This window comes from Strix aluco, chromosome 4 (assembly GCF_031877795.1).
Source record: "Strix aluco isolate bStrAlu1 chromosome 4, bStrAlu1.hap1, whole genome shotgun sequence".
In the NCBI taxonomy this organism is placed as follows: Eukaryota; Metazoa; Chordata; class Aves; order Strigiformes; family Strigidae; genus Strix; species Strix aluco.
The window spans coordinates 116002812-116017185 of NC_133934.1; the positions used below are offsets into that span (position 1 = coordinate 116002812).

Sequence of the window (14374 nt, forward strand, 5' to 3'; positions counted from 1 at the left end):
CTAGAAGTACATATGATAATACCTAAAATTGCTCTTAGCATCAGCCATAGATCTTGATTGTGGTTATCCAGCACCTTCCGTGTCCTGGGCCAGTAGAGCTTATGTGCTGTCCTCCACACAGATATTTTCTGACCCACAGTTGAGACATGGGATGAAATCTGGTTTATAGAAGACAATATTACTTGCCAGTTTTTATGTTACAAGAGCTATTCTGACAATACATCTCAAATATTTTTGCATTATAGTAACATCTAATATTTCTGGAAACCCTTTGTATAGAAATTCAGGAATTTGAAATGTCTGACGGATATAAATTCTTGCTGCTTGGAACCTAACACAGTGAACTTGATCTTAAACAGAAAATTGACCTGAAGAAGGAAACAGCTTTCAGCAAAGCAGACAGACTCAGTCATGTGGAAGTACTCCTGGAGACTAACAAAACCGTCAAAATGCTCCCAGTTCTTTGCCTCACTCTAAGCAGGTCCTTCAATTTTCAAACAGTAAAGAATTTGAAGGAGTCTTCTCTTTCAGTTCTGCTCAAACTCTCACTTTACCCTTGCTATAAATAGGCAGGGACAGTTTCATTTTTTCAGTTCTGCTATATGGTTCTAGAGGTTTTTTCAGCAGCTGAGAACACAGGAGAAGGTGCTGGCAGTAAAACATGTCGGGGCCAACACCTGACTGGCCCGGCCCCTGCCTCCCTGAACAGCTGTGCAAAATCACAGTGCCAGCATCACAGCATGTTGCAACAGGCTAAGCCCAGAGCATTTATTTTCATGTGCAATGCAGTGGTCATACAAAATGCAGGAGGAGAACAGATTTTATTTTTAAAGAAGAACAGGACAAAACCAGGAGAAGATGTTTCTTCAATTAGGATTTTACAGTAAAAACAAGGTGTACTGAGATGCTCTTTTGCTTAGCTTTCTCTGACAGTTTACACCTTCCCTGACTCACATCACAGATTTCCTGAAACAATGTCTCCTTAGAAAAGGAAAGGGGGTGATACTGGTATGTTACAGACAGGTGTAAGGAACTGAAAGAATTAATGCCTCAAACATTCATTGACACAGAAAACCTGAAGGACAAATTGTGGCCTTTGTGATTAGTCTAAGGAATGAATTATCTGCCTAGGGAAGCACAGGGTGTATCAAAGGGTGCATGGCTCTGCAGTTGTACAGCCAAATTCCTTAGATAAGCCTTGAAGGGAGGAGACATAGACTGAGTAAAGCCGTATGCTCGGATTAAGGCCTACACTTTAATTTATGACTACAGCCTCAAAGAAGAGCTACAAGATTGATAAGTAAGATAAACAACTGACACCAGATGGAGCTAATGACTGGGTAATTGGCCAAGAAACAAAAACTGAGGAAAAGGTAAAGGTGATAGGGGGAGATGGTGACCACCGACTCAATTGGACAAAAGGGTTAATGTACCCCATTCCCCCTTAACGCATGCGCAGAACCCATGCTCCACCTTTTGCCTGTCTCTCATGGAAATGAGTTCGTGGAATACCTGCCTCTCTTTGTCCAGTATGCTAATCAGCTGATAAAATGAACTTAAAAGGCATCAGAAAACTTTGCTGCATGTGCACCCACCACCCAAGATTACTAGTCCTGAGGCAACGCTGGATCCAGGGGTGGTGATCCAGATTTCTCTGACTCTCTTTCTCTCCTTTCTTTTTCTTTTCTTCCCTTCTTTTTCTTTCTTATAGACTTATAAGAGACCACATTGCTTGTTATCCTTTTCCAAGTTTAAGTTGCTTCTACTGCAAGCAGAGCATTTTAACCAGTCATTTGATGTTGTTTCACCTTAATTTAAACCAAGGGGACCACAGAACCATCATGAGTCTCTGGGCTCCCAGTCCAAGTCATGACAACAGAAAGGAAGCCCTATGTGCCTGTCTCTGCACCTGATGGCCCTAGACTGGGACCTGCTGCAGGGAGGGGTCAGGGCTGGTTCCCCAAGACACAGCAGAAGCTCAGGAAGGCCCTGTTTTCCTACCAACAGACATAGACATGGTCTGTGTTTTGCAAACGAACATCTGTGTCCTTTCTCAGGGGGGCTAGATGCTTACACCCATAGCTTCCTCCTCAGCTCTGCAGTCTACATTCAGGCACATGAACTCACTTCGCTGTCCTTTCCCTATATTAACTGCACTGCAGAAATGAGTTTTGTAAAGGCAACAAGTATTAAGAGCTATTACTCAGCAACACAAAGAGGGCTCCTAGTGGACATGCTTGGATAGCACTCCCAAAATGTGTAGTGAAAAGAAACCCAGACCCCAAACATTTTTCAAGTCTTCAAAGTTAATCTGAAAAATCTACTTTTTCTTTCTTCTGTTTTCAAGGCAAGTTTAAATTAAAGTGATTTCCCCAGGGTAGCAGCATTAATCAAACAATTCAGACACAAGACCACTTGCGAGCAAAGCTCAGGGGTGGCCGCAATAAAAATACTGTTCATCTTTATTCATTGTCCTTACCGGCTTTTTCTGCATCTTCACAAATATCTGTTAAAAACTATTCTTAGGGCTTCATGCTTAAAAGAAAGCAGCATCAGTAAAAATTCAAGCCAAGGAAAACAAGGAAAGATGGTTATTGATGAAAATTGCATTTGAAAACCTTCTCTCAAAGTCAGTGTGGATCTTTGCATCAAATGATATAAGAGGCTTAGGGCAATGATGTAGAGGCATTAATGACTAATGTAGTGGCATGAGCTCCTTTGTAATTGCCTCCTGTCATTTCTGCAGTGTCTCTGGGATATTGTAAAGAGACAGGGCAGAGTTTACAATCCTGTGTCAATGGATCTTCAAACTTGAAGGTCATTTTTGTTTTTGAATGAATTGTCAAACCCCATTGTATTAACAAATTTAGCTGGAGAGGTATCACCTCTGGTTAGGAAAAGGAAAAAGGGCTTACATGGTATTAAATTATAGCTCTTAGGAAAGAACAGTAAAAACAGAAAGCTGTGCCCTGGGACAATGCTTTTGGCTGGTGTGAATGAAATTCATCTGTCAAGTAAGAGGGTTTGCCTCCAATGACATTGGGATAATTGCTCTCCCCTCATTTACATCTGCCGAGTTTGGCCTGTTGACTGTTGTGACAGAAGTAAGCACTCAGAGGCAGAAGTGACATGGAAAAGAACAAAAAGAGCAAACACTATTACAAGAAAGGACTAAATAGCTCTGAAAGGCCAAGAGAAAATGGAACTCAAGAGCATCACTGAAAGCCTCATGCTTAAAATAAATACCTTTTAGTGTTCTAAAAGACACTTCCAGCACTGAGTACACAGGGACAGGTCATAATGACGGTGAAGCATTTTATTTTATTGAATAATTCCAGGAAACATTTCAGATCTGTTAAACATTACTAAAGAGATAAATGGTACCAAGAACTGTATTTCCTAAAAACTTCTATCTGTATAAAGAACCTGTTTATACAATTAAGCACTACTATTTCCATCCTCTTATGTTGTACTTTTGTTTTTCTATTACCTTTCCATCCACAGTACCACGTTTTTGTGCACACATCTGTCACACACACATATACCCACGTGTATCTACCTATCTATCACTGCCAGGTCCAAGTGCTGTCTGGCTTTCCACCAGCTGCAATGGATCCAGATCTGTGCAATAGTGGTCATCGCAAACATACACGTAAGCAATCAACACCCATGCTGCGGTCTTATAACCACTCTCACAGCACATCCTCCAGTGTTTCTTTTTTTATGGTTCAACACACCCTGCCTGCACCTTTTCCAGTCTCTTGACCTGTCATTTGGCCAAGAATAGCCAGTGTTACAATGAATAGCACAGTACTGTCAAATGCCCTCAAACTCACAACTCCTTTCACTTACAAATAGCCCTAACCTCCCTCAGACTGTGTTCTACACACAGTAGGACGTGTTTCCAAACTCACCAGATGGAAGAGGTGAAAGGAAAAAAGGAAGGAAGTGTTGTCAGATTCATGGAGTCACTGGAGCCACCAGCAAATCTTCAGTACCAAGCAGCTGCCAAGTGTTAAAAGTCTCAAGGTGAAAGTTAAAGCTTTCTCATTGACACAGCTGTTACTTATTTTACCTTTGTGCCCAAGAGCTACAATGGACCAAGCCCCACTTTACTGAGGTCAGTGCTGAGGCACAAGTAGCCCATATCCCCAAAATTGAAGTAACTTTCCTCCTCCTTATCTTCTCCACCCTGGAGGCTTCCTTCCACTCCTGGCCTACAAGAGCCAAATTTAACACTCATGCTCTTAGTACAGAATGAAATCAGCAACAGAGCAATTAATTAGATATACAAATGAGACCCTGAGAACAGAATTACACTGCCTCACAGATCCTCATGACAAACACAGCAGCTTGAACTGTTTCCTTGCCTGTGGGGCTATAAATACTTCATTGTTGCCCTTCAGTAAATTCTGCTTACATCTAGTCACTCCACTTAGAACAAAACAGCTTTGAAACCTCAGCTTATCTGCCACAAAAAGGCAGCTTCACGAAGTCTTTTATAATCTATAATATCGGATGCTTAAAACACTATTTGTTATGAAATATGAATTGGCAGGACAAAAAAAAAAAATCACTTAATGCATTTGAAAGGTTCTTAACAAAAATCACTAACAGGAAAGAAAAAAAAAAAAAGAGAAAAGAAGGAACACTTGAGCCTGGGTCATCCTCAACTAGGAGTGCAGTTCAAGGACACCAATATGCTGCTCCAGGTTGGCATGTCATACTGGTGGCTTTCCATAAATTCTCACTTAGCTGGAATGTCATAGGCCGTGCAGTCTTTGTCTCCTCTGCTCCTGCAACTAACGTGGAGACATCGGGAGTGTCCTTGGTACACTTTAGTATTGCAAAGAAAAATAGAACTTGACACTTTCCTTGGGTCGCAATTGAACTTGACACTTTCCTTGGGTCGCGATTCCAGCTTGTGCCATCCTGTATCATCTCCCTGGGGCTCATCTGAACAAAAGGAAGCCTGGTATTCTGGCCATGCAGATACAAGCTTTAATTACAGCAGACTTAAATTCAGATAACCACAAACACTTACTAGTAGTTTTTATACAATTGTTTTCTTACAAGTGACAGATAACTCAGAAATCCAGGGAAGCACAGACTGCAAACCAGAGAAGTTTGCAACTTTATTATTTTAGATCTATGAAACAAAGCACTGGGAATAAGGGAAATAAATTTCTCTATTTTTTCATACTTTCCTGGGATGATCAGCGAGTAATTCTAAGCTGCTCCTCGTTTACCCTCTGTGGTCCACATTTCACCTCAGCACAGCATTTGTTCAAATATCCTTGATCACTTCTATGAGCAATGTTTAGAAAAGTTGAGAAGAAACTTGTCCACCTTGCTTGCAAAGAAAAAAAACCCTCACTCACTCATTCTGCTTACACAGAACTTCCTTAAATAAAGAAAAAAAAATAAGAACTTTCAAATAAAAAAAAAAAGGAAGTTAATCCACAAGGTCTTTCTTTAAAAAGGGGGAGAAGGAACTGCATGCACATGGTGGGAGTCAGCTTCCTTCTTAAATGAAGGGTTACTGTTTGACAGAACAGTTTTTCAGTCATCCAGTTCCTTTTTTTTTTTTTTCCCCTAAGCTATAAGAACATTACAATACAGTAGAATATTATTTACACCTGTCGTAGGACTCATTATTCAGAGATCTGGCACTACCACAGTATTTAATACTAGCCAGTAGTCAGCATTCTAAGATCTCTTCAGATGCTTGCAAATACCTGTGAAGTGGGCATCATACAACCAACCTGAAAGGAATTCATTACTCTGAATTCTTCACAGGGTTTGGAAGCCAATAAAGCTTTAAAATCTCCACTGACCGTGGAGGTAACAAATACATCCTCAGTAACTACATGTGGCCGTGGGCCTAGGGGAAGGACAGTATGTGATCATACAGTTAAAGAGAGCTTTGTTGATGGACAACAGAGATGGGTTAAAGTTTCATCAGCCAGGTTAATTTATTTCCTAGTTTTTGACCTCTGTGCAATTTTAAAGTTTTTTTCAATATAAAACTTTTTTAAATTTTTAAGGCACAGCTGTATAGCAGGCAGGTAAAAATCTTTAAGAGTTAACTCTGTTATTCTGGGAGACTGTTTTCTATATTAGTTATATTCATAGGTAGAGAAAACCAACTCAAGGAACAAATTAAGATATTTATTGATGTATTGTTACAAATTTTTTTTTCATCAAACATATTTAACAGGACAACCTATTTGTACTCAGGCCTTTCAGCATTTTAATAAGCTAAAATATACACTTTTGGTGCCATATAAATTATGGTCAAAAATAATTCTGAGAGACATACTGAGGGGACAAAAAACTTTAAGCAAAGTAACTCAAGTTGAAATAGTCAATTCCCTTCAACAGTGGTATCTATTTCATGGGAGTATATTCTTTACACTAGCAAACTATATACAAACAATACCACAAAACTACTATAAATGCAAAAATTTAAAAAATATACACAAACATATAGACAAATTGCTGTTTCTGTCTGAGCTACCTGACTATTAAGAAATCCTGTACAAATGCATGATTTGTATTTATGTACTTAATTTGTAGTATCTAATTTTTTAATTGTAAACAAGATTCACAGCATGTAGAGCAACTTAAAACAGTTGTCAGAAGCTTAAATCATGAGGCCTGGAGACTGAGAGAACTGTACACACTAGGAGTCCAAACTGACATAAACACCCACACCTTTTCTGACAATGTCTATAATGCTGTGAGATTTAGGATATTTAAAAGATTTAGAAGTATTTAACTACTCTAAACAGATTCTTGGATTTCACCATTTTACAAAATGCATACATTTCAGTATTTAAAGTAAATCAGTATCACATTTGCAGGTATATGTATCATGTTCAGTAACAGTTTCTTGTTCATCACCATTTAATAGCTTTTTGGTTTATTAAGAAACAATTCTTGGCAACTCAGTTAAGCAGCTGTAAATGAAAGCAAGCAACGGATGTTCACAATCAACCACTTAATGAGAAAATAAAACCAGACACATCGCTTAAGAACACACGAACTCCCTGGTGACTAACCTAATGCTTATTAGGCAAATATGCACGGGGTACACTGCATTGCTAAAAAGCTGCGCTGTTTAGCAACTGTCAACAGATATTGGAAAGAAAGTGGAAGCTGCCTTTGCATGGATGTGATGATCTGTTGCTCTCAGTCACTGCTAAGATTCTCTTGAAGCACGGCTTTTCTTTCTTTTTTCAAAAGATGTCTGCCTTTTTTCAGGTACTTCCCAGACACTCATCAATGTATTATTTGAAGTGCCAGGATGCTTAAGAAGACCCAGTATGACAGTTCTATCAGGACAGTATCAGACTAAGTAATAGTAGTAGCAGTAGTTGTTAGTCAGTTCAACATTAGGGAATTTGAACATCAAGCATGGACTATGCCACTTTATACCCACTACAAATATGAAAAGTGCTACTATCTGTAGCAACGGATTTCAGTGGAAAATTCAAGTACAACAGTGATTTGCAAATCTCCATGTGCTAACAAAGAACACAGTAATGTATCCATAGGCTTCCATTTCCAGGAAATACGTCCAGTCAAATCTCATTTAGTGTATTTTTTTTAAGTGCTTGAAAACTCTTACAGTATTGATCAGAGCATCTGATGAACCCCTTCTCATACTCGATATATACTTTTTGATTTAAAGCAGAAGCTGCTCCATACAAGACACATTTTGAAAACAAGGTCCAAATGTGAAGACTAGTTTGGTGAGTTCTGTTGGGTTTGGTTTTTTTTCTTTTTTTTTAAAGATTTCAAACACTGCAAGATCATGTTACAACTCAAAAAACAGTGCAGAATATACATCCAAGAATTAAGAAACTGCTTGTAAAAATAAAATGTTGGAAAAAAATTTAAATCAATTTCACTGAAAAGGCTCAATAAAGTGCAAGCAGTAAATGCAAGGGTTTACATAGTGAAAAGTGAAGTTTAATAAATTTGTACAATCTGTATTGCTGACAATGAGACACTATAAAAATGTTTTACCTTGACAGCATGCCCTCATATAAAAATATATTCTAATTGCATTGCAGTACAATCAGATCATGACAGAATTCAAAATGAAATGAACACTGAAATGCCACTGCTCCTTTCCAGCAATGTCAAAAAGGAAGAAAATATGTAGATTTATACTATTACAGTATACGCCAATTAACTGGACCAGCCGAAATGACACAGTACGGTAATTGCAAATGAAAATGATGCATTGCTACTTACTTGCATTGACTCATCACCACTTCTTGAGAAGGCATTCAGGAGGTGCCAAATTGCAAACATGGAACTCATTCCTGTGCAAAACGCTCAAGCTTTGAGCTCTCACTAAAGCAGAACTCTCTAATTACTGGACAGAAGTGTGAACTGCAGCAAGTATTTTTACATCAGACAATATTTCATGTCATTAAATCTGCAAGTATTTGTCCTCCTCATTTGACCTCTTGATTACAGCAAGTCGTTTAACTGAAATAACCAGGTCTTCAAAGCATACCACAACAGAGATGATTCCAGTGAATAAAAACAAAACTTTGTAATACCACCTGTCACCCAATGCAAGAATGTGTTTGTAACTAGAGTTCTGCTTTATGAAAAATAATAAAGCAGACTGCAGTCTTCCCAGCAGAGGGGACATTTTCAAATCATTTACCCTCCAGCCAGATTCTTTGGTGTTCAGGAATATCTAGTATAATATCAGGATGAATAAGCAGTAACTATTTTCCTTAATACACTTCTATTTGTCCAGTAAGGCCCATAGCAAAGTTTTTGCTAGTGGCAGATATTAAATAAAAGAGAGGGAAACTACTTCCTCATCACCCTTAGAGACTGACGTCTGATCAATAGCATCTGGTATCCCTCTTTCAGTGGAGATTTTCCACATAGCGTATTTGGAGGATTTCCACTTATGACACGCACAGGACTACAGCAAACTTATGTTCTGGCTAGTCATCCAAAGCGTTAAGTTGTTGAAATTCAAAAAAAGTATTTTTCTATTCAGAATAGTCTTTACTTTTTATCCTCCAGTTTTTGCTAATACAAAGAAAAAGGTTTATTCTTGCACAACTAGTGCCAAGCCTTTTAACTGCCCAGAAATGGCGCAATGTCAGTTGCTTAATAAGCTTTTGGGGAGACCATGGCCACACATTAAACTGTAAATAATGTCAGTACCAACTTTGAATTTTGAGGTTTTGTTGTCTTTTTTTTTTTTTAAATCATCTCACCCATCCCCAGTTCAAAGTAAATGATGAATACTCATTGTCAAATAACTGACGATGCACCATTTAAATTAAAAATATCTTGTGAGAGCAGCAACTCTGCAACAATATGAACTTTAAATAAAAGCAATTATTATAATAAAGTCTATATAGAATTTTAACTATGAAATTAAGAAATCATTTGTTTTTACCTTACTTATGAGTTCTCATTCTTACAAAGAAGTGTTGGCCACAATAATATATAACTGCTGTTTTCCTGAAGAATAGTTATTTTTATCACTGTAATTAGTGTAACAGAAGATAAAAGTATTTTTATATATAATGAGTAATTTCAATAAATTTAAGACACTTTTCTGTAGGATCATCATCAAATGATGCTCTTTTCAATAATTTGTGTAAGCTTCTAAACGACATAAAGGATAATGCACATTACATTTTATTCACACTATAAAAAAAGCATAATATACAGGCCATATCCTTTAAAGTGCAACACAACAGAACATTTCTGCAACATTCAGGTTCTTCAAAGACCCACAAAAGTAGGTATTTAATATTTAGGAACAAATCCTGTTCATGGATCTATCAACACTGAATCTAAATGCTGAATGGTTATCAAGCTTGCCCTTGCTGGAATTACCACGCTGAAAGCGATGCTTATGACCACTAAACAATATTATCATATTTGCTTCCATATTACATAGCCTTCATGTCTCATGTCCAAAATGAAAGCTTTTATCCCTTAGTCAGTGAAGAGCATCTACAGAGCCCTTTATTGGAGACAGTTCTTTGACTATGCTCAGAAAACATCTTTACAGTATACTTCATTTTTTAAAGCATACTTAGTTTCACCATACAGGTTACTGCTTCAGATATTAAACCTACCAAGAAAAATATGGTAAATGGAATAGAGCAAGCATGTCTCTGAGTTGGCAGCGCATGCTTCACTATGTTTGGCACTATCTACCAAATGTATTGGTAACATACAGTATAAGCAAGTACCAATTTGCTTTTCACTTCATAAATATTTTTGGTTGGATGTTTTGCTAATAATAGTTGAAAACCTCATTTGTTCCTGAGATGAGCACAACAAGACAAAGTGAGCTCCATCTAAAGCTGCCAACAGGACAATCTTCTGCATTTCCAGCCTTGCTACCTGTCTGCTGAGCCAGATTTATAATCTCAATCCTCCCCAAGGCGCCACTTCTGAGACTCTTCCTGACGCACATCTGGCCTGATCTGGTTTCTCATTCCACCTAGAACATTTGAGGTTGCCTCTGTTGCAACAATGAAAGGTTTCACCACAGTTGGTGGAATTTGGCGAAGGACTCCTCCTACTGCTCCAGTTACTCCTCTGTTTTCATGCTCACGAGCAGCAGTCTCATAGATGGTTTGGGCTGTGTCCGTAATCCCCTTCGAGAAATTAACAGAAATGAGTTACACTGAAAAAGCAACCTCTCCTAATTTTAAGGGAAACTTAAACTGCTCAGCATTTGTCATCTTTGTGATTTGTATTATAACTGTAGTACGACTATATTGATACAAATATGATTCAGTTCTTCTAATGAGACTTAAAATAACACTACTATGAACTTACAGATGAAAATATTTCATAGAACTTCTGGTGGCACTTCCTGCACGTAAGGGAAGAAGCTGTGGAGTACTGCAAGCTATTCAAATGCAACAGAATTCACTGAGAACTCCCCGCATGAGACCTAACTTCCTAGAGACAATATCAGGTGCAACTAACTGGAAGTACAATACAAAAAGTACAATAAAAACAGGTCAGTATTCTAATTTTTAATACACTGTCATAGTAAAGAGAGCTTTCACTTGTTTCAAATCCAGTATTATGCTTAAACTCTAACAACCTCAGAATTAAGAGTAACTGGGGGTGGTAGGAAGGGAAGGACAGCCAATGCAGGGCAGGAAATCAGGTTTACACGTCTCAGAATAACTGTAAATCCTCACAACTGTAGAACACTGAAGTCATATTCACACTTATCTGCGTAACATCTTGTTTACTTCTGCTTCTCTGATTTTTTCCATTCAATGTTTCTGTTGGTTTAAGATTACTGATGACGACAATCTTGTTCAAAACTTAAACCCCCTTCTTCATTTGGTCAGCATAAACTAACATCTGCTATTTTATTTGCTGTCTTAGGAAATAATTCTTAAGTTTGGTTAATGACAATTGCTTTTGCACTCACCTCTTTTACTACACTGTATGCTTTGGCTACACCTTCCCGTAGATCTACTGGCTGATGAGCTAAACGATGCCGAGAGAATCGTTTGATCTTTTTTGCTTCAATAAAAGTAGGCCCTGGTGACACCATGTCATATGCAGTTTCTGCAGCTGCCTGAAGATCAGGAGCAAATGCAAAGTATATAAGAAATCTTACAGCATCCAATCACAAATTTAAACTACTAACAGGATGACATAATCAAAATAAAAGAATTCTAATCCCACAATTAATACTCATTTACATCAGACTAAGGTTTTGTACAAGAACTTCTTGAATGGGCGCAGCTGTTACTATACATGAAGTTCCATAATGAAAGAACAAAATGTTGTAGGTTTTGGTAGGGCTTTCCCCCCCACCCCCAATTGCCATTCCTTCAAAGGCATCCACACAAAAAGCTCAAGATAAAAACTGAAACATTTGATCAACGGTATGTTTTCCTTACAAACACATAAGCATCACATAATTCTACTCGTGAATAATACCACTGTTTTTTTACTACATATGTTCAAGCTTAGGCACATACACAATTTTTGCAAAAGTAGGTGGTAAAATCGTATTTTCATTATGTATTCCACATTAAGGAACATAAATTTATTAACACTTCAGTCCAAGATTACTTTAGGGTTAAATCAGAAAGTTAACATGTATATCAACACAATTAGTATTGGTTTTGAGGCATTCTTTTTTGTTTGGTTGGTTTTGTTGTTTGGTTGGTTTGTTTTTTTTAAAATAAGGACAGATAAGCTGACATTTTTAAGAAAGTTAAGAATCTCTCACTGGAAAAAACACATGAGCGAAGAACTCGTCTTTCTCAATATCAGTGATTTTTTAGTGCAGCTGAGTATTTTAGTATTAAACTGTACACTGTAATACATTAAAGACATTAAGAAACATGGAATAGCTTAGGAATTCAGCAATATTTTAACACAGTTTTCTAACCGTTGCATTTGATGCCATAGTTCTCACCTCACAGATTGCTGCAAGCTTTGCCCAGTCTCTGCTTTCCTATTTATACAGCTGCTTTTTTTTAAGACATGCTCCCAACCTTAAATATATAGCATTATTAGCTTAATATAGAGCACTTACTAGCAACACTAACTCCAGAAGTAATACACTATACCTGTATAGTCTGAACCATTCTGTTTGTTAGCTCCAGTGCTGCCATTGCAGTGGAAGTACCAAAAGAAGCTGCTCCTCTTTGAAAGCCTCTTACAATACGGCCATCCTTTCGGTACTGCTCTATTGGCAACCACACCAAATCTTTCAGACCTTGAACTAAACGTGAGACAGAACACCACAGTTAGAAAGTTCTCTTAGATAAGCAGAATGCCTTGAGAGGAAGGGAGAAAAAGTGTCCATACTGTTTGTAGGGTTTTTTTGGTTGGGTTTTGTTACTTTAAAACAACTGCCATATGTGTCTGAATAGAAATAAGAATTAACTTACCTAACTGCACTAATGAATGCATAGGCCCTACTCCTCCCAAAATTCCTGGTAGCTGGTTTTTCTTTATATCATTAAGCCACTCACTGATGGCATAGGAGAACAATTTATCCACACCTAATAAACTAAAGTAAATATAATTATTATTTTTTAAAAAAAACCATACAATTCTTAAATAAGAAATGCATTATTCATTGAAGTACACAACAATAGCTGTTGGCCAACCCAAGCATTTCACATGTATGCGCTTCATAAAACCGAAGTTCAGGGCTGCATAATCACATCCAGTTCAACAGGAAGTAAACATACAACTAAAAAAGAGTTTAGCACCAAGACTAGCACATATACTAAATACTGTCCCAAAAATAGATATTCTTCTTAAACACTATATATTTGACAAAAACTAGAACCAAGAAATATCTGTAAAGTCAAAAAGTGTCTTGGACTTTAGAAGTCCATCTTATCAGAGAATTTGCTTTTTGCTTGCTATGTTCAGTTATTCATCATAAACTTGTTCAATTGGCAATACCAATGTTTATTTACAATTCAGTAAACTTACCCATGTCTGTAACAAAGTCTCTTCAGCTTTAATTCCGAGCAGTTTAACTGAGCAAGCCCAATAAGAATCCCAGCTAGTGTGCCCTGTAAGTAAAATATTTTGTTATCACACGTTTACTCATCCTGTACAATCTGCAGGTAAGAAATAATTTAATCATCTCAACTCTTATTGCAGGTATTTCTGTCTAAACTGGTTCTTTCCCAGTCTCCCGAATATTACTCATTACAGTGCTATGAATTATGTTACATGAAAACTTGGAATCTGGCTTAATCAGCTGCTCCAAGAAAAACATCTGGACAAGAGGGCTTCTTCAGAAATTTTAAGATACAACAAGTTATGTAAACATAGGTCTGGCATTAGTGTGTTCCAGGCATTCTAAGGTTGCTATTTCATGTTTTGATTTCTTTGGCAGCAGTGTAAATTCAAGAAGTTGTTGCTTGTACTTGTCCATATTTTCTTACTGATTTGCCATGAGAGTCCAAATCTGGTTGTGCAAACAGGATCTTTTTGATGTCTGTTCTGTAAACTCAGTATGATAAATTTTAAAAATTTAGTACTTATTTTAAAAAGAACTATAAGCATTTTTTTAACCTGCATTAGATTTTGTCACTGCCACTGAAGCCCACACATTACTAGACTGCATGGGAAGGAAACAAGGAGAGAAAAATGACAAAACTTTATTCTGGCATTAATGAGGAAGAAAATAAAATGCACAATTCTGGCATCAGATAGTGGTATCATCCTTTGAAGGGCACCACAGCTGTGCAGAAAGATTTCCAGACAGTCACTGAGTTCATAAATGTGAATTTCAAGTCTCATTCGGAGTTAATCACACCTGAGGGATTCACCCCCTAGTTTTCAAATTAAGAGTGAAACA

At 37.4% G+C, this 14374-nt stretch overlaps 1 protein-coding gene across 6 annotated transcripts in view; it reads right to left on the bottom strand.

Annotated features, from left to right (window-relative positions):
- Positions 1-6150: 6150 nt before the first annotated feature.
- The window catches only part of ATG2B (autophagy related 2B), a 50036-nt gene continuing 41812 nt past the window's right edge, over positions 6151-14374 (bottom strand). For 5 of the 6 annotated variants that reach the window (XM_074825055.1, XM_074825053.1, XM_074825051.1 and 2 more), the window contains exons 38-42: positions 13498-13580; positions 12942-13063; positions 12618-12772; positions 11462-11611; positions 6151-10664 (exon numbers count right to left, since the gene is read on the bottom strand). In XM_074825055.1, coding sequence (XP_074681156.1) covers positions 10434-10664; positions 11462-11611; positions 12618-12772; positions 12942-13063; positions 13498-13580 — 741 coding nt within the window. In that variant the 3' untranslated portion in view covers positions 6151-10433. Of the gene's footprint in view, positions 10665-11461; positions 11612-12617; positions 12773-12941; positions 13064-13497; positions 13581-14374 lie in introns of those variants that run through there. The other variant, XR_012623333.1, reaches the window with a different exon arrangement.